This window comes from Ptychodera flava, chromosome 18, assembly GCF_041260155.1.
Source record: "Ptychodera flava strain L36383 chromosome 18, AS_Pfla_20210202, whole genome shotgun sequence".
NCBI classification, from domain to species: domain Eukaryota; kingdom Metazoa; phylum Hemichordata; class Enteropneusta; family Ptychoderidae; genus Ptychodera; species Ptychodera flava.
Genome location: NC_091945.1, coordinates 30,842,462 through 30,869,649, shown reverse-complemented (window position 1 = coordinate 30,869,649; position 27,188 = coordinate 30,842,462). Strand labels below are relative to the sequence as shown.

At 36.0% G+C, this 27,188-nt stretch overlaps 1 protein-coding gene across 2 annotated transcripts; it reads left to right on the top strand.

The window, feature by feature from the left end:
• LOC139117366 (sorting nexin-4-like) lies at positions 1–26,262 on the top strand. Of its 2 annotated transcripts, XM_070680408.1 has the most exons (12): positions 13–144; positions 951–986; positions 6,590–6,699; positions 10,213–10,351; positions 11,484–11,684; positions 18,602–18,657; positions 20,850–20,922; positions 21,452–21,579; positions 22,062–22,151; positions 22,878–23,120; positions 23,943–24,057; positions 24,651–26,262. In XM_070680408.1, exons 1-12 carry the CDS (start codon positions 52–54, stop codon positions 24,696–24,698), a joined length of 1,332 nt encoding a protein of 443 aa, XP_070536509.1. In that variant the 5' UTR covers positions 13–51; the 3' UTR covers positions 24,699–26,262. The 2 variants fall into 2 exon arrangements, with proteins under 2 accessions (XP_070536510.1, XP_070536509.1); XM_070680409.1 differs by lacking the exon at positions 951–986 and having other exon boundaries at positions 1–144.
• The last annotated feature ends 926 nt before the right edge of the window (positions 26,263–27,188 follow it).

Here is a 27,188-nt window from a genome sequence, read left to right as displayed (position 1 = left end):
CTTGCTCGTAAAGCTAGCGCCCCCACAGGTAAATTTTGATGACTGGCCAACATGGCGGCTGATCACGACGATACCTTTGTTCCAGATCTCTTGCCTGAGAGAAACGGCGGCCAGAGAAGAGATCTGTCACAGTATTTCGGTCGGGTGAGTCTGACAACGTAGTCGGAGCCGTGGGTTCCGAAACCACGATTAACAATGGGTCGATTTCTTTCGTAATCGACCAGACAGCTAGTTAAGCTTTGTGAATCCGTACTGCAATATTAGTCCTATGCCTATGGGGAGGCGTGTACAGTAATACGTGGTGTGTGAATTCTATTGAAAAAATAATACAACAGGTCTGAAAATCGTCATTACCGAGCGACATTTCCAATTTAAAGTCAGCCATGTTATTAATGCTGGTGTAGAACTCCTCTTATCGTTTACCCTCTTTCGCATTATTTGTTTTGCTTTCGTGCTAGGTTGCTGTCAGATCAGATTTAATTGGTCGACTCCGAACCATCGCTATGTTTCAGTGGGCGTTCACTGTGTGCCTTACATAAAGTCATACAGTTTATAGCATGATTGTACATGTTGTCATCTAGTTTATAATTCCTCTTTGCATGATTCTCAGCCGTTTTAGAAGTAATATGTTAAACATTCTGGCAAAATAACTTGCTTCAGCGTAAATAGCAGCTTTCATTTGTATCCAAATGCTAAAAGGGTAAAACCACCAGCGTAAAAGCAATCCTGTTTTACATCATGTTCACTTTTGTTTACATTCATATAACTCACAACATCATGTTTAAAATATATCTGAAATTAAGCTGTGAGAAATTTTTCTGGATTTTAAAATCACTGTTATAAATAACGTACAATTGCACATGGATTTTGAAGAAATTGATTATTCTTTTTTTTCTCCTCTTTGTCTTTGTCTGTTTCTTCTCACTGCCATGGCTGCCTCATCATTACAGAGAAAGAGTTCGTTAAAGCTCTCACTTGCTAAACAGGTACATATATACTCCAAATTTTTCCCATCTTTTTTTAGTCATTAGTCGTACGCATCACGCTACATATTTCTTCTATTCAAAAAAATCACAGGACTAAAATTTCAGTTATTGTTCATTTCAAGAAAAGTCACTAGATGTTGTGATATAAGGTATATTTAGATCTCTAGCACCCTATTTTGCCCATTTCACCTGCTTCACATCAGAAACATCAAACCAGATAAACTGTAGCTCATTAACAACCCATCTTTGCACATATCACTTATACCGTAATTAAAGCTTTTATTTCAAAAAGTACTCACCATAACTTTGCAGTTCAAAAATTACTGAACCATACAGTACATAACTCTGACTTCTTATCTTAACAAGATCATCAAGATTTTGTATCCTGAGAGGTTTATGGGTTTCACTTCATGCCTTCAAATATACATAGTGAATCATTTAGATGATGCACACTTGTAGATCAATAATGGTCTGAGAGTATTCTCAACTTACTGATGGGACTATAATTACTAACCAAAGGTGTCATGGAAAATCAAGGAATTGTCTTGCTGCTTCTCACGGTAGAGGAAATTGGCCTTTTTAGCATATATGTCAATAAAACGGCTCAAATGCTGGTTCTCCATATTTTAAACAAACTGTTACTCAGGGTTTTCTCTCGACTGCGCAATTGCGCAAATCTCGCATTTCAAAACACTTTCGCTATGTAAAAGTACTGATAGCGCGAAAATCGCGCACAAAACAAAGCAAGCAAATATGCCCCATATGATGGTGACCCAAGCGCATAATGGAGTGACATGTGAATTTGCTGTTGTTTCTGCCCCTAAAATGTCAAGTCTACCCCCTAAATTTTGATCAATGGGGCAGAAATTGCCCCCTTCAGTGAACATGCAGAGAAAACACTGGTTACTGTTACTGCAGATGTTACTTTTGATGACTTTTCACCAATTTTATGTTACCGTATCAACTACAGTTTCTTGTTCTACTCCCAAAGCATGTTGCAATACACAGTAGTCAGCTTGTCAACTCAGCCTGTACACCTATAGACTGCATTGTTATTGTCGACGAGTGAATTATGGCCTGGACCAGAAGAATTCAAATGTAAACAACAGCAATGCACTGTACATGTATATATACATATATATATATATATTATATATATATATATATATATATATATATATATATATATATATATATATATATATATTATATATATATATATATATATATATATATATATATATATATATATATATATATAATATATTATATATACATATATACTGTGTTGACAAGCTAGAGAGTGGACATTTTAATATGATTTGGGGAGTAGAACAAAAACTTGCAATTGACATACAAAACAAAGATACTGAAAATATCATCAAATGTTACAGCCACTGCACCTTCAATGTTTATATCGGAGTTCTAAGTGTTTTTATTCACAGTCCCTCTCGGAAGGGGCTGTTTTCTACACATCACACAATTATGATATTAACACTATATGTTTACTTTTTCACAAATCTTCATAGAGTAGCATGATGAGTAGAAATCATCACTGGAAACCATTGTGCCATTGCCTTTCATAGTCCCTTACATTATAATCAATCAGTTGTGATGATCATTCTTCTTTTCCACAAATTTACAGATTGATATTCCATGCTATCAAATTACAAGTGCATTCCTTGATAAACCTGTGCCATTGGTAAAAATAATGCATCTAGTATAGTGGCATTGAAATTGGATTCTTCCAGCAGGAATATTGTTACCCAGAGAGAAGGGAAAATGGATCTCAAGAATTGGGTCAGCTGTTATTATCAGAATATAAATTCGTAAATTTTCTACCATTGATGTCAGAATGTAAATTCGTAAATTTTGTAATGTTGATATCAAAATGTGCAATTCTATGCACTAATCTTGACAAACAGTTGCTAAATGTTTATCTATTTACTTTTGCTTTTTAACTCTGCACACAATTGATACACTCTCAATAAAAAATTGTCTGCAAAATTTATTCTATAATTTTTAACATGGAAGTGTGTTAGAATTTGGGAATTTTTCAACAAATTAGGCATAAGCATCGCAGTCATGAGTTTGATAAATCTAGTCAGAGAGGTTTGTAAGTGTGGTACGTGACTCATTATTTGGCAATATATTACCATGCCCTGCCCGTCGCATTTTGATCGGGCGAGCTGAACAACGTGACTGACCACAAATACACAGTAATGGTTTGTTTACATGCCCGTGAATATGAATAATAAGATTAACAACTCAAAGTATCGTAACTTTACAGCTCAAACGTAAATCATAATCAATCACAAAATAAAATGGAGCACTTGTAGGTCAAGTTGAGATACTTTTTTGTGAAAACATCTCTGGATTTGCCAATTTTTTACAGCTCGCATGACAGTACGTCTCGTATTGCTCAGTTTCTGGGGCCCAGTTGTCGTTCGCTCCTGAAATTTTCGGAAATTTTGACGGTTTTCTTGGGTTCGCTGATAATATAGTGGAAATAACAGACTCCCCAGCGCGTCGCCCGTTATTTCTATATTATATCTTTCTCTCTGGTGATACCATACCTGTATTCTTCCATCTCATAAGTCATCAATCAGACTGGCCAGCAAGGGGACTTTTTGTAACTTGTCAATATGGATATACAGTTGAACTTTGACCTCTAATGATGTCATACATTGTGGTTGGATATCAGACATGATTAGGTGTCAGGCTCAGTCATAAGGGCAGTCTGAAATGTAAGTCTTGGCTGGACAAAAGTTTTGCTATGCCAGGACACAGCAGTGTAGTGCAATGTGGAGTGGGACAAATTCAACAGCCACTCACACCATGGATCCTTGATTAGTTATAGGCTAGCAGTGTATATGCAGCCACTATGGTGGCGGTCTGTCGTTTTGGTAGGGTCATCTCGGGGTCACACCTGCCATACTAATACAACCACTGGAAACTACACTGATCTGTGTCCTGCTTCAATTTCAAACATTAAATGCAAAGTTGGTTAATAATTGAATGACATTCACTGATGATGTCATCATCTTGACACTGACACATTGATGTGAATTGTGAAGTGTAGAATTTGGAATCAAGTGAGGGATCAGATGTCCTTTTAGAGGCAACAGTATATCATAACTCTTTCACCCCCATTTCCCTGTCTAGAGGTCCAACTTTACCATAGAAAACAATGGGATTGGTTCAAACCATAGTGGTGAAAGGGTTAAGGAGATCTATATTATATGTTACATCATAGTCCCTCTAGGTAGGGACCATGGTTACATCAAATAAAAAGAACCAAATAATTCCAGAAGATGTCACCTTTCTCTCGTTACTTCAGGAGAATGTTGTTAGTTAAATGAGGGATATTTTTCAGATGTCTGGTGAACCAGATCTCCACTCTACAGTAAAACTGCTCTGCAATCCTAGAGAACAGTTATTCTTTCTCAGTGAGCTCTTGTGATTATGTTACCATAGTGACTGGCTCACTGGAGCTAAACATCTCTGAACTGTATCCTTAATTGATTTCAGTTTTATACAGACATTCCACACTAACGCCCATCTAGAATTGATATGTAGGGCAGTGATTATGTCATCTCAGACTCCACATTTTCAATCATATGTACAGAATATTTGCTAAGAGGCTTGAAATTTACAGCAAATATTTTGATGACTACCGTTACTATGTCTGCTTTCCCTTGATGTTATTAAGTTGCACTGAGGGTAATTCTATTGAATGACTGGCACAACCCAGTAACATGTATTTGCCTACAGCTCTGTACAAATTCCATGTGGAGTCATATTTAGACGGCATCAAAAAATAAAATTTGGCTTCTGCAAAAGTTTCCTTATTCCTTTATTGTACAAGATATTCCTTGGCACATCCTATAATTTATCCATCATTTGTACAATCATTTCGAAATTAATGATTGAGAAAAATTAATTTTTTTCAACATTTAACAAAAAAACCTTTTGTTTATGTTCTGTGGGTATTGTAAAGCTCTGTTTCATCATTTTGGTATGTGTGTGCATCTGTCTATAATGTGAAACAGACATCCTTCAATGATCAGATCGTGAAAGTGTAAAATGTTATTCTGAAATAAATTTCTCTTTCTTTCAACTCTAAAAACACCTAGAAAATTAGAGTAATAAAAAACGATAGCAGATCAGCAGATATTTTGCTCCAATCCCTAAGAATGTTAAAAGTGACCTGGAGTTGCTTTGCTAAGTTGTTTAACAATTGGACGGGTTTTAGCGTACATGACCATTTAGACGCAGATGTCGATAGGGAAGATTAATTTCTGCCTAGATGGTGATAGCTCAGAACATGTGAATGATATTGATTGCACTGGACACATGATTCATTTAAATAGCAGCTGGTTTCAAATGCTTTCAACATGACATCAATGATACAGCCAGCAATTAATGGAGTTGCTAAGTGTATTGCTTGATCCGGCTGTTGTTGTATTTCATCCTTTTCATATCAGATGAGATAACTTGCTCATAAAATGGAATCAAGATGGTAGATTACATGTGCCAACAATTTCCTCGGCTGTGTTTATTGATTTCGGTGCTACTAGATTCAAAGTCAAGATACAGTCATATGGCTGTACGATACCCCAGTATGATACTCACTGGAAGTGAATCACAAAGGTTATACTGATATTAGTAGGATAGGTTCCATATTGTGCGAATAGTTGTGTTAAATGAAAGACAAACTTTTGCTCAAACTTTCCTTCAGGAATCTTTCAACCATTTCTTTTCAAATCAAGAATAAAAATCAGGGGTCACCTTGCAAATTTTGGTACTACGGAAACAAAAAACTCAAGATTTACCATTATTTAAAATTCAAAATGGCTGCCATCCCTGTGTAAACCCTACAGAGAAAAAGAAAATTTTCGAATTTCGAAAAACTATGCCTATGAAAAATTTACTCTCACCAAGAGCTTTAAAATCAACCCCCACAAGTGGTAGATCAGAAAAGAATTGTAAAAGTTTGAGAGTCCAAATTACTGTCCCCGAGGCACGTTCTACCTTAAGTGTTTATAGTTTTGTTCAATGGTCAGAAAAGCAATCAAATGCTTGATAAAATATCGTGAAGCACACATGGTCTTCTCCTCTGTTTCTTGAAGACATTAACCTTTGACCTGTAGACTTTGGCGTATTCTCATTGTTTCAATACTGTGGTGGACCTGTGTACTCAGTAATGGGATGTCAAATGTCAAACCTCTGTTGTAGTTTACTATAATAATCATCATAGCATTATACTTGAAAAACAACAACAACAATAACAACAACAACAATAATAACAATAATAGTTACAGTAGCAATAATTAAAATGATAATCGACAATGGATCACCATCAGAGTTTCCTATAGACAAATTTTCAAAATCAGGTAAAATGGAAAAAATGAACAATCAAGGCCGAAAGTTTTGTAACATTGTAGCAAGATGGACCACACTATGAAATTAGGAATGTATAGAAACTCATGTACAACTACAAAAGAATTCATCAAATCATACCGGTAATATATATATCACAATATCTGTAACTCTTTTATGATATTTGTCTTTTCAAAAGTAAGTTTTTCATTTCGTTTTAGGCATCCTTATTGAATTCAGTGGAAATATGCGTTTCAGAACCTGAAAAGAGGAGTATTCTGTCCTCTGTTGGAATCAAAGACACGTATACTGTATATTTAGTAGAAACCAGGTAAGTAAAAGGATATTGTATGTGTGTAAATATTAGCATTGACTGATTTTTTCATTTTCTCAAAAATACTTAATGTCTTAATAATTATCTGATTCTAAATTGTCAATATCTGCAATGCTAGTAAAAGGTTGGTAACATTTTGCAAAATCTGAATTTTTTTTGATCTCCATGGTGTTGTCTGCTATGCTTATAAACAGCATTATATTGGTGACTCAAAGTCAACATCAGGGCTGTTTTAGAGTTTTATTAGTATTGACCTTTTGACCCTTTTTACCTGCCTTTCCTCTTTACAATTGATCAATGACCTTTGCAGTTACAATAATTCATTTGTTGAGGACTTAAAAAAACAGGGACATTATTTGTATCTTTTGACCTTATATTGTTGCAAACGAGAAGTTGATAATGTTGTTCGACTTATTGAAAGACGTCTAAAGAACGGTCGACCATAGACAACTTCCATCCCGTTTGCGTACACTGTATAGAAAAACCTTGGATCAGGAGTTAATGGTGGGCTACCGTTGACCTGCGATCAGACCACACTGCTAACTGCTATCTAGGCCGCTGTAAGCATCCGCGTGTAAAAATAAACCACACGAAGTGAAAGTCAAGAGCGCAGTGTAGCAGTTTCGGGATTCCCTATTACCGATGCCGTTTGCTCAGTTACATTTTGACGGTCAGTTTTTCATGGAGATCTTGACGGCCAATCCTGCTCTTAGATACACCATTCTTTGCTGCTACAGAGCACATTTTTGTGATGGGCATTTCAAATGCCTAAAAACTGCAAGAAGCCACGACAAGGCCTATAATTGCTGATTTTTTTCGTCTCGTTTGTACCTCATATGTAGACTTGCCCAAAGCCTGTGGGCACAGAAATGTCAAAACAGAGGAAAATGAATGGATAAACTTCAGAAGACAGTCACTTTATTGTCGAGGTGATCGCGAAATTGAAGCATATACAACAGAGGGGCCTCTACTGTCTGTGATTGAAGCTGTTTGGCGACTGGCACGTACATCATGTACATTGTTGGGTGAAAGCTAGCTCTGCGTAGCACGGCTGTGCCAAATCGCTGGCAGCACCTCGGTTGTGGCGTGCAGTTTCTCCACAAAAAACAACCCATTTTTAATCCCAAACTCGTACTGAGTTTCGTTTTCAAGCACACCCGCCTCGCCTGGGTACATGATTAGCCCTGCGTACCGGTCTTTGTGTTCCCGGCGTTATAAGGCGTGGAGGCCGTATTACGCCAGGAACACAGACCTGTACGCAGGGCTATGTACACGATGTGTTCAGCTACGCAAAACCCACTTTTGGGAGTGGGATGGAGGCCGTAAGCGACGTATAGGGTCTAGGCAGCTGTCATTGTCATTGGTTCGAAATGCGATTCAACTGATACAAATAATTACACGATGCATTGAGAATAACAACATTCGAACAGATCTTGTGTGTCGAGAGGTGACTCCAATCGCGAGCAGTATCAATCGACAGTACAGTACCCGCTCGGCGCGGTGTCACGATGTCACAGATGCTACACCGTGCACTGTTCTGTCCGAATGCGATGTTTCCAAGTTCAACAAATGATCATGTCGTGTTTGTAAAACAAACCAACGTAATGGCAAGAAAATGCCCTAAAAATCTTAAAAGTTGCCGAAGATTTGCTAACGATCAAATGCACAGAAAATGCATTACTCTGTACCTGTTTCACTATCACCACAGCAATCTGACATCGTTTTAGTTTTACCATTGACCCAATTGCGTTTATGGTTTTATTTCTGTTTCACAGTCCCTATCATCGATACTAAAATCAAACTTACAAGCAAATGCCCTGTTTATTTCACTATTTGACAGTAGTTTGTGAGACGTGCATTTGTTTATGCGCCGTGAGCTCCTCGATATGCATTGTGCTGAAGTTAGTGTGTAGGTGACGGCCGCTCATAGCTGTACTTTGATGGTTGACGTATGCGTAGTAATATTGGTCATGTGCTGGGGTTCAATCATGGCGGTTGGTTCAAATCGCGCGGACGCCCTTACCAACATTGAACCTTGCCGTAAAGAGCAAGAAGGTTTTACATATCCTTGAAGCCGTCCATAGTCACAATTTAGGTCTCCTATTGATTTGACCGGGATTTCAGTCATCGAAAAAATGAAAAAAAAAATCAAAGATACAAATAATGTCCCTTTAAAAAAACAGGGAAAATTCATTTTAAGCTGAATTCATTCAAATTGTGTTCGATTTTCACAGTTTTTGATGGTGTGGTATTTTGACATTTTCAGATGTTCAAGCAGCTTAATCATCCAGGCACAATATATCACTGCAACCCATAATCCTTTGTGCCTTTAATTATGGATTTGATTAATAAGCAATGGACCATGAAAGCCCCATTGTAATTGATTCTCATGGTGATGACTTCAACCTGGCATGACATTAGCAGATAATTGATGGCTAATGTTAATAACTGAAATATTTGAGTCAATAGTGTTGACACAACGTGATGCAGCTCAATTTATCACATGCAATATTTTAATCATTATTCATCCAGTCTTAGGGTTGATGGAATTCTTTCCTGCCGTCACTGCTTCTCTCTATATCCATCTCTCTCTCTCTCTCTCTCTCTCTCTCTCTCTCTCTCTCTCCCCTTGCCTCTTTTTAATACAGCCCTTACATCTTACAGCTATTAGTGATAATTTTTACAAAAAAATGATGACAACTGCGAAGTTCCCATTTCTGTTGTCAGAACATGGATCAGAGAGTTGATCTGAAACAGAGACTGAAGTCAGGATATTGGAATGCCAAACACTCCAACTCACTCCAGTTGTCACTAAATTGACAACATTTCTTTTGTGCGTGCAAATTACGCAGTAAGAAAGGCAAAGAAATTACTGGAAACACACATCGACAATCTATATTATAGATATTCATTCCGTAGTATTCATTTCTCAAAATTCACGAATGCACAGTTTTGAAAGAAACAATGAATGCTATAGTGCGTCAAACTGAAGACATTGATATGAATAATGGCTGCAATATACTAGGCATGATCACTATTGCACATTATCACTCTGAGAGCAAAACAAGCAACTGAAATTAGTGTTATAGTTTGCAGTTTGTCTTATGTGTGATGTGCATGAGTGTGTTTGTGCTTTGCGTATTACTTAACTTCATCAAGGCTTTTATGAAACATTAAGATAGTTGTAATACGGAGGAAATTTGTGAACAAAACGTAAAAGTTGTTCTTGTCGGCAGGAAGAAAGGGACATGAGAAACCGACATAAAGACAGTAACAGAGAGGGGTATTAAGACAGAGAGAGAGAGAGCAGTTTACATGTAGTTTTCATTGATGTTGATTTGTTTTTGAAAAGACACCTATGTGAGAAATTTTGATTAAATTGCTGGAATTGCAAAGTTGGCCATTACTGTCTGTTGATAGCTCTGTGACTGTTGCTCATATAAGTTGTCCATTTACTTGTACTAACATCATGTTATTAAGTCATTCTCTCGGTACCATTCTTCCCAACAGAATCAAAGAAACAAGCAGTAAAGGTATAGTGGATGCCCCAACGTCATTATGGAGGAGATACAGTGAATTTGAACTGCTTAGGAATTATTTAGTGGTGACACACCCAGCCATTGTTGTACCACCACTGCCAGAGAAAAGGGTAAGCAGTGAAAAAAAAAATTGTGAGTGGAATATTCACAGACTAGGAAGAGCTGACGATAGAAATTTTCAAAATCATCAGTCATGTGATGATAAATTTGAGAAAAAAGTGTGTTGTATTGTCCACTTTGTTCATTGGATTTCCTTTGGTGACTTGCTATTTAGTGTGATACACCCCCCAAATGTGGCACTGAGGACTGATGAACTGGTGTAAACTTTCATGTCTTGCAAGACTGAAAAGAGAATTTAAAAATCACATTTTTAGTCAAAATTTTGAGTTTTTGTCATACATTAAGTATACCACTGTAAATACCAGAGAACCTAGAGCCCAAAAATTGCGTCTTTCTTTGACTTATAGTCTGAGAACAGGGCTAAATAAGAAACAAGCTCAGATTGGCACCAGTGGGAAAGTTTTTACTTCATAGTAGTAACAATGTGTTGTGGTACTATAATGTTATGTGATGTACTTGCAACATGTTGTGTACTGTTCTGACAAATATTGTGTAATGCTACAACATTGTATACAGCATTTGCAATGTGGAGTAATATCCTTGCAATGTTGTGTCATGCAAAAATGATGCTGTGTTGTTTTGTTGTGATGTGATGTATTTATGATGTTATGTTGTGTTTCTTCAATGTTATGTCCTACAATTGTATTATTGTGTAGTGTCTACAACATTGTCTGGTACAATATTGTCCGGTGTGTCTACATCATTTCATGAAAGTAAGCTATAAAAGTTGGAGGGGTATTTCCATCTCATTTTAGCTGTTCATGTATGTGTACAATATATGTGTTATGTCTTTCACCTTTAACCCTTCCACCCCTCTGTTACTATTGGAGAAGCCCAGCTGCCCCATTGAAAAACATACTTGGTCCATACTAATGAGCTGTCTTGACAGGGACACACTTGACATACCCACAATTTGTTTCAGGATTGAAAAACTCAAATTACAGCAAGTTTGTATTTCCACAATATCATACAGATTACATCACGTTTGTATTTCCACAATATCATACAGATTACATCACTGGCAAACATTTCTTCCTGGTGTACGATTTTAAATTCCCTGAAATGTGTCCACAGCATCTGAAATAAATTATAACATGATAACTTTTTTTATTTGTTGTCCAGGGAATAATTCAATGGCAGGAATTCAAAACGACGGATAATTTTGATCCGGATTTCATAGAAAGGAGACGAGTGGGTCTGGAGAATTTCATGTTACGAATAGCCTCTCACCCACAGCTTTCCCAAGACAAAATTTTCCACGCCTTCTTGCAACAAGAAGACAATTGGAAGGAGAGTGTTTACGAAACAGGATTCCAAGCAAAGGTGAGAAGTAATCCTACCCGTGATAGTTTACACAGTGAAAAGGTCCCATTGTTTCTCCTCGTTTGGGTTATTCTATTCTTATTCTATAGGAACTGACAAGTGTGTGGCTGTGATTCAACTACTTCAATAGACTTTTGAAAGAAAGCCAAGAGTGTATTTATCAAACTGCTAAGAGCTTTTTCAGCTGTAACTTTTAATGTATATTCTGTTATGTTTTTTCTGTTGGTGAAATCAGTTTCTTGTTTTACTCCTAAAATCACTTCAAAATCCCTGACCTTCAACTTGTCAACACAGCCTGTGTCTGTGTAGTGACCGATATTATCGTTGAAAATTGAATTTTAGTCGGGAGTGGAATTCATTTGTCAAAACGATATTGCATATAACACCCAATGCATAGTGTCAACCAGATTAGTGAAGTCTTTCAACATTCAAATGGACTGAAATGAAAGTGTACTTGTTGTCTTGAAGGAAAATGCTGAAAATATCACCAAAAGTTACGGTTATTATCGCTATAAAGATGTAAAATTGTTGATATGCCTCATAATCACATAGAAGTAGAGTTGGCTTGTACTGCACGTTGTCTGGCCAGTCAGCTGTCCATGAAATCTGAGTAAATATCTGGTGTCACGTTTTTACATAACTGTGTATGCTTCTATGTAGTACATTAAGTTTACAGCTCACATACCAGTCACTTTACTAACCGGAAACCAAGGTCACCGAGTGAAAAACCCTTTCCTGGCACAAGTTACTCCTGAAATAGTCTAGCTTCTCTTTGTAGAGATATATAATCAGGTAAATTGCACAGGTTTGCAAAAAAATAACAAATCTAAAAGAGTTTTGTTCTGTATGTGTTTTGAAATGTGAAGTCATAGTATTTTAAAAGTATTGATAATTCACTCCTCGACCTAACCTGACATGTATGTTTTAAATGTTATGACCTATTTGACGACAGGCAAAAAAAAATTGTCAAATGAAAGAATAATTTAGATAAATGAAGGAAGAAAATCTACCTCACAGCTAAGAAAAATATTTCTGGGCAGAAATGTTTACAGAGGTGGTTCAAATTGCAAAGAGATGACAAACATGTGATGACGTCACACATTAAAAGTAATTGTGGTAAATGTACAGACGTTTACATGGTCAGTACAGAAAGGGATAATGGTCCTACCACATTGAAACAAAAATTTGGCACAAAGACATCATGAATAGCCACCTTAGAAGATCAAAATGTAATGTCTGGAAATATCGCAGGTAAAATCTTGAATGCTTCATGGCATTGCCATAACTATAGTCTTCAAATTCTGTGTGTTTTCAGTTGAATTCATTCCTTTTAATCAACAACAAGATATTGCACGTTGCAACCGGGACTGTTTGTGAAGATTTAAATTTTTACAAATTTAAATTTTAAAGTGACATTTAAGTTGAAAATCATCGATATTATATTGATATGTAGAAAGCTTAATAAATTGAGACTTGCATTCACTTGTAAACTTTCATAAAGCAAATTTTGTTGTATTTGCTTCAAAATTAATCAAGTAACGTAGGGGGCTGTCTCAGATTGTCGCATAAGTTCAGGAAACGAAATTCCTTCATTTACATCAAAGCCCCCTCCCCGACCCCCAAAACAAAAGTTCAAAAATGCCAAATGTTGATGTCTGCCTGAGAGTACCTATTGCTATAGCTGCTGAAGAATATGTTTTCCCTGACCATATTATATCATCATCTAATTGATCAAACTTGCGTACTAACAACCATCAACATGACACGAACGAGGCGGAAATAGTTAAAGCAATAATTGTTGGTACCAAATAAAGTGCGAAAGTGAAGTTCACTAATTGAATGGAGGTCACACCCCCTCCCCCGTAAAGAAGAATTTCGCATTTTGAACTTATCGACAATCTGAGATGGTCCCTTAGATGGTTGCACTTTTAAAGTTCCTGTAACAGAAATCTGTTAAGAGTTCGTTAAGCAACAACACACATGTACCTCAGTGTCTAGTGAATGTTCAACTAGCAAATGTGGGAGATATTTGTGTAAGGCAAAGAGTAGGTGATTAATATTAGAGTGTTGAACATATGGTGACAGGCTTAGCATTTTGAATGAATGTGAAAATACTTTGTACTGGTCTGCTCCGTAGACACAAATATTTACTCATTTTAATATCTCTATTGGACTGCATCAGCGGTCTCAATTTCCTGTACAGCTTTTTGGATTCCCAGCCTGGTTCATTTGTGAGGAGACATAATGCTGCTTTTAATTTTTAAAATCACTGCCGCAGAGCTCTATTTTGTCAAACGTTTATACATGAATTTCAGATTCAAATCTCTTTGGGAGTATGTGTTTTTTTCCTGTGTAAGTTCCTAAAGTACCTTTATTTCAATATTATCTTCAAACATCACAGGAGCCATAGTGTACTACAGTATACATAGACTTGTACAGTGTTGCAGCCCTCGAGTTATTTACCCAAACTCTTATTTCTAGTTTTACTTTTCCTTGTCTGCTTCAATATATAGATTGAATTTATTTATACTGGGCAAGCAGATTTAAATAGGTTTAGAGTTGTTGAAATTGCCGGTGGTAAAAAGTACTCTAACCCCTTGCATACCCATTTCCATCTATTGGGTCCAAGCTTTTGGAGATTAGATGATCAAACCTTTCAGCACCATGGTTTGACCCAAACTCATTCTTATCCATGGTTATTTTGGACCTGTTTACAAGGAACAAGGGTGAACAAGTTAAAAGACTGGAAACACACACACACAAGGAATTGTAGCATTTTGATCACTTCTATACATATACATGTCAATTCTGTTTTTTACATTTTTGTCATGGATTTCTACATTGGGAACAGCAGATCAGGATTGTAGGTTTCATTTGTGTAGATTTTGATTTCGGTTTTAATATGAAGTACAATATTTCATGGAAAACTGGACAGATTTGAAAAAAAACCATCCCACTTCAGATGAGAATGCAAACAGTAGAGCATCAGCTGAGTGTGAAATATGGTAGGGGACAAATGTAAATATTTTGGCAGAATTAGTTCCCATGTCTGTAAGATTATTAGGAGAATCGTAACAATGAGAACTAAAATAAATTTCAATTCTTAGTTGTCAGGACAAAATGTAGAAAAAATAATATTTAGATTTTAAACAAATTTGATTAGACTATAATAGTATGAACCCAGCTTCCTTGCATCATTGAGCATGTTTGCATCTATAATGTAAAAATTTTTAGTGTAAACCCCTGTCCACCCAACCACCATTTTCACAGCAAGGCATGCTAACCACAAATCTTCTATATCATTCCTCTTCTTTCTTTCTCTTCTCAATTTTTTTTGCGACTGCACGCAACAGAGCCAGGACCACAGTAGAGATGTACGTTTCCATGGTAACATGTATCTGTCTTTGTCACATTTCAGCATCCATTTCATCACCGGCATATGATATATATTTGTGTGGTTTTTGTTCAGTTTTTGTAATGCCATGAAATCCTGCCAGCATATCAGCTATCCTGTTCCTTACAAAATATTTATGACTTGAAATGCAATATAATTTGTTTACAATCCTGCATACTTTTGATTCAGTTGTTGTGACTTGAAAATTTCTTTAAGTTTTATTTATAAATTATGTAGGAAAAAATAGGATTTTTGTAATAATGTTGTCCTATCATAAAATCTTTAATTCTTTTGTTCATAATTTTATATTTTTCTTGCTGATTTGTTGATTGAGTCAGATTTCTTTATGTTGCGCATCCAGCTCTCATGCCACGTTCATCACATCAGTTTATGTTAAATCCTTGTAAAGAACTGCAGTGGAATGTGTGTCTCTTGTTTGTGATGTTTTGTCTCATAAATAGAATGCTACAAAGTTGTCATAGAAATTGCCTGTATTTCCGTCCAACACATCATATGCATGGCTTGACGTAATTTGCAAAGTTAACCAGTTGAGTGTATTTTTATTATGCAAGTTTGGCAATGTGCATGAGAACATTACTGTGGGAAAATGTCTTCTTTTCATATTTTTCACATGAAAGAACAGAGTCTTGTTAGTTTCCAAATAGTATTGCTCCGACTTGAAAGGGAAAAATTGCCAGAGGTTAATGAAGGAAAAATCAAATTCACAAACGTTTCATAATCAAAAAATTCACATTTGAAAATATTGTCAACAGTATCATGAACTTTGACCTTCCCTGTAATTGGCAAGATTGGTACAATTGCTCATGTGTAACAGGTAGTCTAGAATCTGAACAGAAAAAATATATTTACGGAATGGTATTAGGAGTGTTGTTAGTGGTACAGATACAGCATAGTGTACCATTGAGGGTTTAGCACAGTGATAGGGGGACTGTGGGTTTAGCCATAATTGACTGTAAAATTTGATGGAATGACAGAAATGAAATCTGGCCAAAACAGATAAAATAGATACCTTACTTGATGTCAGGGTGAATTGAGAAGTAGTGTTGTGGAAACTTTCATCAAAGAAACAATTTGAAACAAGAGTGGCTGTAGATAATTGCATATGGTTATATAAAGTGAGTAAGACGACAGTTTTCCAATATGAAGCCCAGGATTGTAACATGCCATCCATGCAGAGGTATGATTGTGTAGAAATGGTTGTTTGAATGTATGTGATGCTTTAGTTACTTTGGAATGTAGTGCTCTTTTCAACAAAGTGTTGGCACAGTAAAGTGTACATAGCATATGAAAATACATCCTGCTCACAAAAATCAGGCAAGATATATGACAATGTATAAGATGTGGAATGCCTGTTGTTTAAAATTACCATGTTGAAGTTCGTATACACACCAATGACATATTTCAGTAACACCTTATATGTATCAAAATTATGACATCAAGCTGAGCATTGTAATTCATACACTCAATCAGTGTACCCAGTTCCAGATGACAAAGCCACTATGTTCCAATGGAATAACTTTCATATTTGTCAGTGACAGTAAAACCTGTCAACGTTAATTTGAATGAAGTTCCCTCTGTGTTAATAGCATTTCCTGTGGTAGTTATATGGATGCAGTCGTATCAGAATGTTTCCACTGTCCATTTGCCAAATGCCAGTCTACAACTAAATATTGAGTTTGGCAAGGACGTCCAATCCTGGATTAGCCAAATCAGTGATGTAAAATATTGCAACATCGTCCACACAGCTGACAACATTGATCAAATATTGCACAACTACAGTGTACATTTGTATATCTATTATGACTGATGGCAGAAAATGATCGAAAAGTGAACATGTAAAATAAAATCACGGGTTTGACTGACATTAGTTTTGGTTTGACAAGTTAAGTCCAATATCTTCTAATGAAATTGTTAGCATATCTTAAAACTTAGAGAAAATATTCCATTAGGAGTTATCAGAAAGATAACTTTGGTTCTCAAACCACATACCAGAAAAAGTTGTGGAAACTCATTAGGGATGGCAAACTATCTGAGTCCAATTGTCATCCAAAAGTAAGAAAGAAAAATGATAAATTTTGTATTTCACTTGCCACAACATTGATGTGCTTGTAGATATGGAGCCAGACAGCAGAATATGACAAATTGCAGTTTGCATATTTTAGTAATTTTTCAGCTGCCGTTCACAAAGTAATTCCCACAGAAATTGTATGAGACAATGTTTGGTAAAACACAGCAATAAATTTTCCTAATCTTTCAATAAAATGTAGAATTTCTTGTTAATTATAAAAATTTAAAATTTAAACATTACACATCACATGGATGCAAATCACACAAAAATTAAACTATTATTAATATTTTTTTACTCTCAAGCGATTCTGCTAGTACAGTACACATGAGTATCAGTCACTTCACCGGTGACTCTTGGCTTTCTTTTATTCTTCCTTTCACATCATTTATCACATCAATTGTGTGATTTTCTGAATGGTGAGAAAAAGAGGGAGACACACAGACAGCGTGTGAAGTCAAGACATTGTGTAAAGGTCACAAGGTCAGAAATAGACCGGAAGGAAGGACACAGGATTTGAGGTTGAGGAATTTTGGAATTTATGATTTTGGAAGTGAAGTCAAATGTTCTGACAGTATGATTCATAGCTTGTGTAACATATTCACCTCTTAAACAAGCTGAAATAATTTCCCATCCAGCATTCCTGTGTGAAAAAGCTTCTACATGGCATTGTGCAGTAAAGTTTATCATTACGACAAACAGTGGATTTATGGTTTTTAGAGAGTTATTCAAATAAATTTGTCATGTTACATTATTTTGGGAGTTGGTTTGGTCCAAAATGGGACTTCCACGTAAAAAGTGAAAAGCTTTACTTTAAAACAGAACTGGCATTTGTATTTACCCAGTAACTTGTTACAGAGAGAAACAAATATTGTGAATGCCATGGAACAGAAATAGCAGTGATATAACTCAACAAGTGTGTATCCAAATACTTTGTATTCGTCCCTGGGAGAGATCTCTGACAATTTGATGAACCACCCTGGCTCAATCTACCATTCAGATTGTTTGTCAATAGGGTCATTTGGCCAGGGTTTTGTAGCAGGCTATTCTCTGACCAACCCACGCAATTAATTCAAATTTTCACAAGGCTTTGCTTGAAGTCTGTTCACCAATGCTGTCAGTAATATGATTGATTTGATATGCCTAAAAACTTGACACGGCCGGTGAGACCGTCTAATCTGGTCTCTTTTTTTGCCAAATCAGCTTCTAAGTGAATAGAAAATTTTGCAAATTGGTGAAAATTTGTGTTCATGCCAAAGTTTATTTGAAAAAGAATGAACTCTGAAAAGCAGAACTATTGTGAAGAGGTACTTGCGGTTGAATTGTGTGGAGATAATAGTCAGGAAACTCAATTGTCTTGATGAGCTTCATGTCCATTCATCTCTGACATCAGATCACCAATTAATGGTTTCCTGTTTTTCCTTTGCCCCCCTGCAGAGTGACTCCAGGTTAAAAAATTTGAATGCGTCGTTCAGATTGAAGAAGCCCGACAGGTAAGTAATTAATTGCAATCGGAAAAGACTTTGGCTGTTATCCATTGTGTGTGGGTTTTTTTGGCGTGCACATACTTGTCAAAGAAGCAGGAATGAATGAATTTAGAATCAGTTGGACTTGGAGGGATGTGTTGAGTTCGCTGTGATTTGTAAACTAGTGTATCAGAATCTATGCTAAGTGTGCAGACACTTGCAAAAAGCTTCAGGAATTGTTACAACTACAAACTTTGTGTTACTTTAAAGGGTTTTGTAGCAGTTGAATTTTCAATTATTTTTTCACGGTTTTGTTCTGTATATCAGTTGCAAGTTCTTGTTCTACACCCCTAAAAGCATGTTAAAATACATATCATATTGATGCCAACATGGCGTTTTTTATGCATAGAATACACTGTATTGTTTACATTTGAATTCTAATCTGGACCAGAATTCACTTGTAAACAATAACAATATTGTGAATACTGTGTACATCAGCATCACAAAAAATTGTCATTGATATTAAAAAACAGAAGTATTGCTCATGATTAATGATATTAAGATAGCATCATCAATTAATCAATTAAAAAAGAGAATCATCATTAGTTTCTGTCCATGGACCAAATGCTCACATCACATTGAAAATGTAATACCTATATGTATTAAATTTCTACAGATTTTTAATATGTGTCTCACGCTAATGTAGAAGTGTGCACAGAGTGTATAGCTGCTGTTTCTAAGTATTTTGTCTTTAAAAAAATTTGTTTCCTTCATTCCTCATGATAGCTTTTGAAAAATGTTGACTCATTTTGATAATCAGGATAATCAAAGAAATTTGAGCAAAATCAGCAGTTTCTTAAAGGTGACACATCTTGCTCATCTAATCCCTAAATTACTAATGGATTGTGCACAAGGATATTAAATCTACCTTCCCTTGTTCAAAATTGTTTGTTCACCATAACCATTCATATGAATGGGAACATTCTATTTGTCTGCTGTGCATAGGGGTTGAAGGTGTTGAATCGAGCAGATGCAATCTTTTATCCTTAGACAGACAAAATGTTTTTTTTTGACAGTACAGCATTTTATCGACAGATAAATGGCTGTTTCAACATTATTGAATAGAAAGAAGACTGGGAATAGCTCTGAAAGTTTGCCAAAAGGCTTTCATTATGTAATGAGAATTTGAAGGGAAACCATCGCACTGTTGCACCACTGATTTAAAACAATACAATGACCTCGTATGATTTACATGGACAAGTGTCATTGCTGCACAATAGGTCTTGTCTTCGCTGATACATCACACCCCCCTTGCTTAGGTAGTGAGCTCTCTTGAAATATTTGAAGGGGACATTCGCAGTGTCCGGGGTCAGAAACGTGATCGCGCCTTTGTATGGGAAATTGATTTATGTCGGCAGCTTGCATTGTGATTGTCCTTGCAGTTATTGTGTCTGTGTGTGAGAGAGAGAAGAAGAAACCGATGCTGCGATCAATGAGAAAAAAAATGAGAATACACAGGAAAGGGGCAAAACCACACGGCTTCCTCTCTGGGCAGTACCTCAAAACATTTTCAATGGGAATTCTCACAAACAGACATGCAACATCATGTGATCACATTATCAAACATTGTATACTGGTAGTATCGAAGAAAGGGGAACACCCATTTATTCATTGCTTGCTAAAACGTGCTATATCTGTATTCACAATAAAGAAACAAGTGTTATCTCTGGGTTTTTGCTGCATTTCTGTGCTGTGTTCATTCTACATCCTGAGCATAGTTTCTACAAAAACAAACAGATAGCCTATTTGTGTCAAAAATGAGCAACGGATTGAAAGTAAGAGTCATTAAATTATTAAACTTATCAATTGACACAGCTTGTTCGGTTATTTCCTTTTGTTAGTCAGCGAGTAGAGATAAGAATTAGAAAAACAAAAATGTTCTCAAATAATTATTTTTTCGTGAATTTTCTTTTCTTTAAAACTCACACACATCTCCCAGCTTTCATGTCCAGGTAGAGTACCCATCATGCAAAGCTTAGAGGGAAACACCTTCCTTTATACTTGACTTTGTAGCAATTTTTCCTGCCAATCATCTATACTGATTATTCTCCTGCAATACTTGTCAACATAGACAATTTGTATTCCTGTAGATGACAAACTCACAAATTTGTAGTTTTTTTTTAAAAAGTAATTTTTGATTTTTTTCCCTTTACTACCAGGCAATTTGAAGAAGTGAGGAATTATGGTACAGATTTACAGACAAATATATCGAATCTTCTTAAAATACGGAATGTAAGTCAATGTCGTTTGCAAACTTCTTTGTTATGTGTCAGTTCTGAAGGATTTGTGAGAATTTATCAGAAAATCGGTAGTTGGGTTAGAAAAGTTAGAAAAGTGGAGAGGTAGAGGAAATAGGGGTGGGTTCCATGCAATTTTACAGAGATAGTACATTCAATGACAGCAAAGGGGATAGACAAATGGGACAGACAAACAGGGACAGACAAATTGGGACAGACAGTTAGACAGACACTGGTACATTGATGATAGAGCACAAGGAAACTGCGTAGCTATTCTTTGTATTACAGATCAGGTGAAGTCGTAGCTTGAAGAAACAGAAAACATTTCTTTGCTATTTCAGAAGGGGGAAGGCAATATGAAATTATTATCAGATTTTGTTCACTTTGGCAGACCAGAGACTGGGTTTTTATCAGGGCATCAAAGAAAAAACGTTTTATTCGGTTTTTGCTCTGGCTTAGCCGTTCTTAACATGCACCTTACCATTTCTTTAAGTCTTGACTATTTTTCTTGTTTTCATGCATAGAAATTAGCAGATAGATTGTATGGAATACACAAAATCCATGGCAACTATGGAAGAGTATTCAGTGAGTGGAGTGGAATTGAAAAGAAGATGGGAGATGGATTACAGAGTGCGGGACATTACATGGATGTGTAAGTCACGCAGTCATTTGGTGATCCATTCTGAAATCAGAAAACATGAATGAAAAGTATAGAATGTCCTGTTGTTGTGAATGCAGAGGCATTTTAAAAATCTATCATCCTGTTCCATGATAGAGGAGACTTTGAAATGGAATGACACAAAAATTATGTCTCTGGAATTTTGCCAATATAGAACCTCGCAAACCAATGGTACATTTGAGAATTTCTATGCGTTTATGTAATGTCTGCTTGAGGCAATCAATTGATTGTAATTTTAGTCCACGATCAGAATATTTCACACCAAATTGTAAACACCAAATGTATTTGAAAAATCTCTCTGACATTGTCCGTAGTTTTCACATTCTAATGAGAGTGTGTGAAGAGATATGACTCAACCATGCAGATATTTTCACATCTGCACAGCATATTGTGACAAACAATATGGCTGACCTGCAACCCTTCTGATTGGATTTTGTTTTAACCTTTGACCTCAGCTATGCATCCAGTATAGACGGTTTACTTGAAGAAGAGGAGCAATATGCTGACCAACTAAAAGAGTATTTATTCTACGCTGATGCATTGAGGTGAGTTGTGTGAAGTGGATAGGGTCCTTCAAATGAATTCTGTGATGTCAATTTATAAGTTCATTCTCTCCATGATTATTATTTCGCTATTATTTATTTGCCTATTTATTTATTTACCTATTTATATCTATCTATGAATTCATTTTCATCACTAGTACATCCTTAGAACATAGATTGTAACCAACATATTTGTAAAATTTGATGTGTTGACTTATACTAAATGATTCTCTGCGATATTGGTGTCAACTGAGCATGGTCACTCCACAAATGCTGAGTGACCCTGAATTGAGAGACCTGACCAGTACAGAACAATGGTGTTCCTGTGTGGCTATTGTGATAATGGATGGTCATTCTGTCCAAGAAATCTTCAAAAGAAATTTTATTGTAATGAAGGATTAAGCAATGTTTAACCATTACATCCTACAAAAAGATTTGCGATCAGATAGTTCTGGGTACTGTTGTCAAAATGTGATATTCGGCCCTCTTACCTTTCCAATTTTGTTTGTGTGGGGGCGCTCTTTATGAAACAGTATCAGTACATGTATGATGTGTCAACGGCTCCCTGCAGGATGTAAGTTTGGTGTGATCACACATATTTTACCCTTGATCGTCAAAAATGACATTTTATGTTTTCTTTTCTATATTAAAGCTATTCATAACAAAAAATAACCTGCATGTTCTGTATTTGTTCAGGGATTGCCAAAAATATCTGATTTTTTCTTGCAGGTCAGTATGTCGAAAGCAAGAAGTACTTCAGTATGAATTGGAAAGACAAGAAGAGAATCTGTCGCACAAGGTCAAACAGAAAGAGGAACTACAGACAGGCCAGGCTAGTGGCTTCTCCTTCAAAGGTGTGACTAAACTGTTCAAAACTGAGACACCAGAGAGCAAAGAGGCAAAACTAAAACAGTTGGAAGAAAGTATTACAGAAGCTGAAGAGGAAGTGAAGAAATCACAAGAAGAAGTGACGTAAGTTAAGATACGATCTAATAAGAACTTTATATGAGGCAAATTATCCATCAGTGATGTTCAACGGCATGCCTCAATCATCACAGCATAAGTTCTCTGTATACGTCACCAGCAGATGCTTGGAAATTTTTAGAGTAGGTAATAGATTTCATAGAACAACATAGACATGTGAGAATGATACGTCAGTATGACAGTTGCTACTGTGTTGTTGATTTAAGTTTAGATTTGAAATCTATGGTGCGTATTCTAATTTTTCCTGAAAAGCTTTTGACAGCATCACTTCAAATTGCAACACACACACTGTAATGCCCATGTTGTTCATAAGCAATAACTATAGTGACACTTTTCTACCACAATCATGTATTGTTCAAAAACAAGTCAACTTTAAGGCTTTGGTATGAATTAAGCTACAGTGTACACAGTTCAATTTATTCCAAATATGTGTATTTCTATCTCTTTTACATCAGACTTCCAGTACAAAAGTTTCAGTATGAAATTAAATTCAAAACTGTTGACTCTGTCAGTCCCTTTGTCCTAAAGAGTGGCTCACTTTATAGAATACTACCGGTAGTATTATTTCGAACTTTAGTGGTGAAAGGGTAAAACCAAATATTTATGGTAGTGGGCTTAAGTTATGAAAGAAGACTTTGTGAAATGACTTTGTTGACAACATAGATAGAAGATGGCAAAGTTCAAGGTGACAAGCTGTAATTTACTGATGGTATTGATAGTGCATTAGTAAAATTCAAGTGCTAGTTTTTCTGTAAGTTTGTAACCTTATCATGCCATTGTGCTAATCAATTACCATCTATTATCTTTCAGAGTATTTGTAGACCACGCCTTGAAAGATATTGAGAGATTCAGGAAGCAGAAGGTGCGAGATCTTAGGGAGATTTTTATCAACTATGCCATTTTACAGATTAAGATGGCCAAAAAGGTGAGTTAGAGAATGGTTTGCTCAAACAGTCCTTGGGAATGTCACTGAGTGGTTTGCAATATGTGGCTGTTTTATTAAAAAGGGCAATGTGAATAGAATGTTTTCCTTGTTTGGAACTCTTTTAATCAGACTTCGGGTATATCCAATCCTGTTGATTTGAAGAGAACAAACACAATTATTTAGTCTATTCTGCCATTTTCAGGTAAGTTGCCAAGGTTACCACGTAATGTGACCATTTTAAACACAAACGTCAACCCATCCTCCTTTAGTATGGCTTGACACGTAATGCTTCTAATAGTTTTCCGTTATTTAAAATTTAAAACATGTTTAATAATATTGGTCTGCAGTGGCATAATGATGAAGTGGTTGCTCTTTGCCCGGGCTGTATCCTGATCTTTGTTACTGCAAATATTATAGCTCAACCATTTTGGATTATGTATACGTGGAGACAGGGAAACATTGGCCCTCTATTATGTCACTCTAGTATCTTTTTGATACAATCCCTACAGTCAGACACATCATTTGAGACCAGTTCCCAACTATGGAAAATCTACCACCACCCTGACATCGTGTCTTTCCAATTTGTCTTGCAGGGTGTTGCAGTATGGAGCAATGCAAAGGAATGTTTTCAGAAGATGTGAAGATATTCCAGCAACAATAAATTTACCAAGCAAACAATTCCAGGGGGAACTTCTCATTTTAAATTTGAAACCGAATCTCAGTGTGACTCTGACAGTATTACAGCCAGGAAAATTTGACAGAATATTCAGAAACTGTCATGCCATTGTAGCATGAAAATCCCAAGAGTAGCCCATCATGTCGGTTGGTCAACATTTTGAAACAAATTTTGAAGAAAATCCTTGATAGTCTGTGCAAAAAATCTCAGCAACATGAGACCCCTGCCACTGTAAATATCATCTTGTAGTAAATTCACTTGAGTTCAAATAAAACTTGTTACGAGTATTTAAAGGGAGAAGGTGTGAGTTCTGATGTAACCTATACCATTCTCACAATTTCACTGTCTTAGAATGGTGGAAATTTGAAACCTGTGAAACCTTTGAGAGGCAGTATTTCAGGTTCTCTTTGCTTTTCCTTTCTCGTCGCCTTGAACCTTACTGTCTAACATTTTTTCAAACCATTTTTTGAACCTGCACATTTCAACAGCCGAATCGATGAAACACATTACAAAGGCAGTGAAAACACTGGTTTTCAGGGAAGAAGAAATATATGTATAACAGAGGCAGTGGTTTGCAATTATCAAAATTGTAGTGGTTTATGACAAGAAATAAAGAGACTTGGTTCTCATTAATGACAGTAAATAGGTTATAAATGACAATGGAATAACTGGAAGAAATGATAGCATACAGACATCTCAATAATTCAAAAATTTACAATCTTTACATGTCAGATTGACGGTCCAAGATGTACAAATTATCCTCAAGCTGTTTTTCCTTCTTTTCTCTCTGTTTTCTGAATGCTAAGCTGATGTTTGTGCTACTTTTCTCTATTTTTCAGTGCAAGCAACAATGAAATATTGCCTTCACTACAGAAAACGTAACCTTAGTCCTATATTGGGATATTGGCGTTCTTGCATGTGTAATATTATAATTATTGACCTTACCAGGCACATTCAAATGTGATTGGATAACATCTCATGTATTAATAGAAGGATGGCCAGTATTTCTGAAACATTTGCTCACAAGATTCCATCATTTGTCGCTAAGATTTTTTTCGAAGTTGGATAAAATGACAGTTATGCTTGTAGACACACTGTATCATGTTACATATTCAGGACTACCTTCAGTTGCACGGTGAAGACCTTTAAAATGCATATATACGTTCAGTTATTGCCAGAATAGAGCTTTTTTCGACTTTTCAGAAATTTATGAATTTTTCTCAAGTTTGCCAAGTACATTCAAAGAGTATTCTCTGCCAAGCCTTTAGGTATGAGTATAGACCAATGCAAATTATCTTCTAGGTGGGCTAGAGGTGTAGCCCTGCTCACCCCTGAATGCTGTGCCAGCAATGGAATAGTCCATGGGGTATATTTAATGGGTAGCAGGATTGTGAATATCTAGCCTAATACGGGGCAATATATCAAGAATGATAACTTTTAGTGTATATTGGTCAGTGAGAATGACAGTCTAGAGAATAACACTCATCTTAAGTTGTAAAATTATTCAATAAAAAAGAGAAATAACTGAATATTGTGTCAGTTATTGTCAGTATGTCATGTGTCAAAGTTGAAAGTTCAAGGGTTACAGAATGATTGTGCTTGTACAGTAGATACTTGATTTTTGCAAAAAAGAGAAGATGATACATAATGATATTGAAAACGTTACTCAAAAAAGTCACAGATTTCTCCTTTTCCCCAGAGCCTTTTGAGAAGTAAACATCAAGATAAGTTGTTGAGCTAGATGTGGTTATCCTCACAATAAAAATATTTGAACAAGATTTTGACACGACTATTTGACAACTTCAGATCTTAGTTTCTTGTTTTTTATAACAATATCTTGAAGGCAATTTACAAAGGCATGGTTTCTCAGTGATATTTTTGTCGCGTGTAAACTGCGCTGCAATTGGATCCTATAACTACCATCAAATATGTTAGGATCAAAAGTCACAGTCTTTTTCATTCGGTTAATTCCCCATTTCTGACTGATTTCAGTTCACTGTTTTCTCATTTTTTCACTGTGAAAGTACTTCAGTGGAAGGATATCTTTATCTGGAAAGTACTTGCATTGAAGAATATCATTGCATAATAAAACTGTTTCCTCAGAGTTCTTGTAATTCCTTCCAGTGTGACTAGAAGAGACCGAAATTTGTTTGCGGAATCAGAACTTGCATTAGCTAAACCAATGATGATTCACTGTAATGACCTTATGAAAAAGTCTGAAACACAATATTTAGAGTTAAGTTTACAATCTTGCAAAGATTTACCCTTCATTGTCGTGACTCATTTAATAACTATTGTCTTCAATTTATCATCAATTTCTGTTGCCAACCTGAATACTCTTGAGCTTAAAGCAGACTTCAGTGGGTCAAAGGAACTGATAGGAAATATTCCTAATGTAATCTGACCATACAAATCATCAATCACTTTAATCACTTTATTGCATAACAACACACCT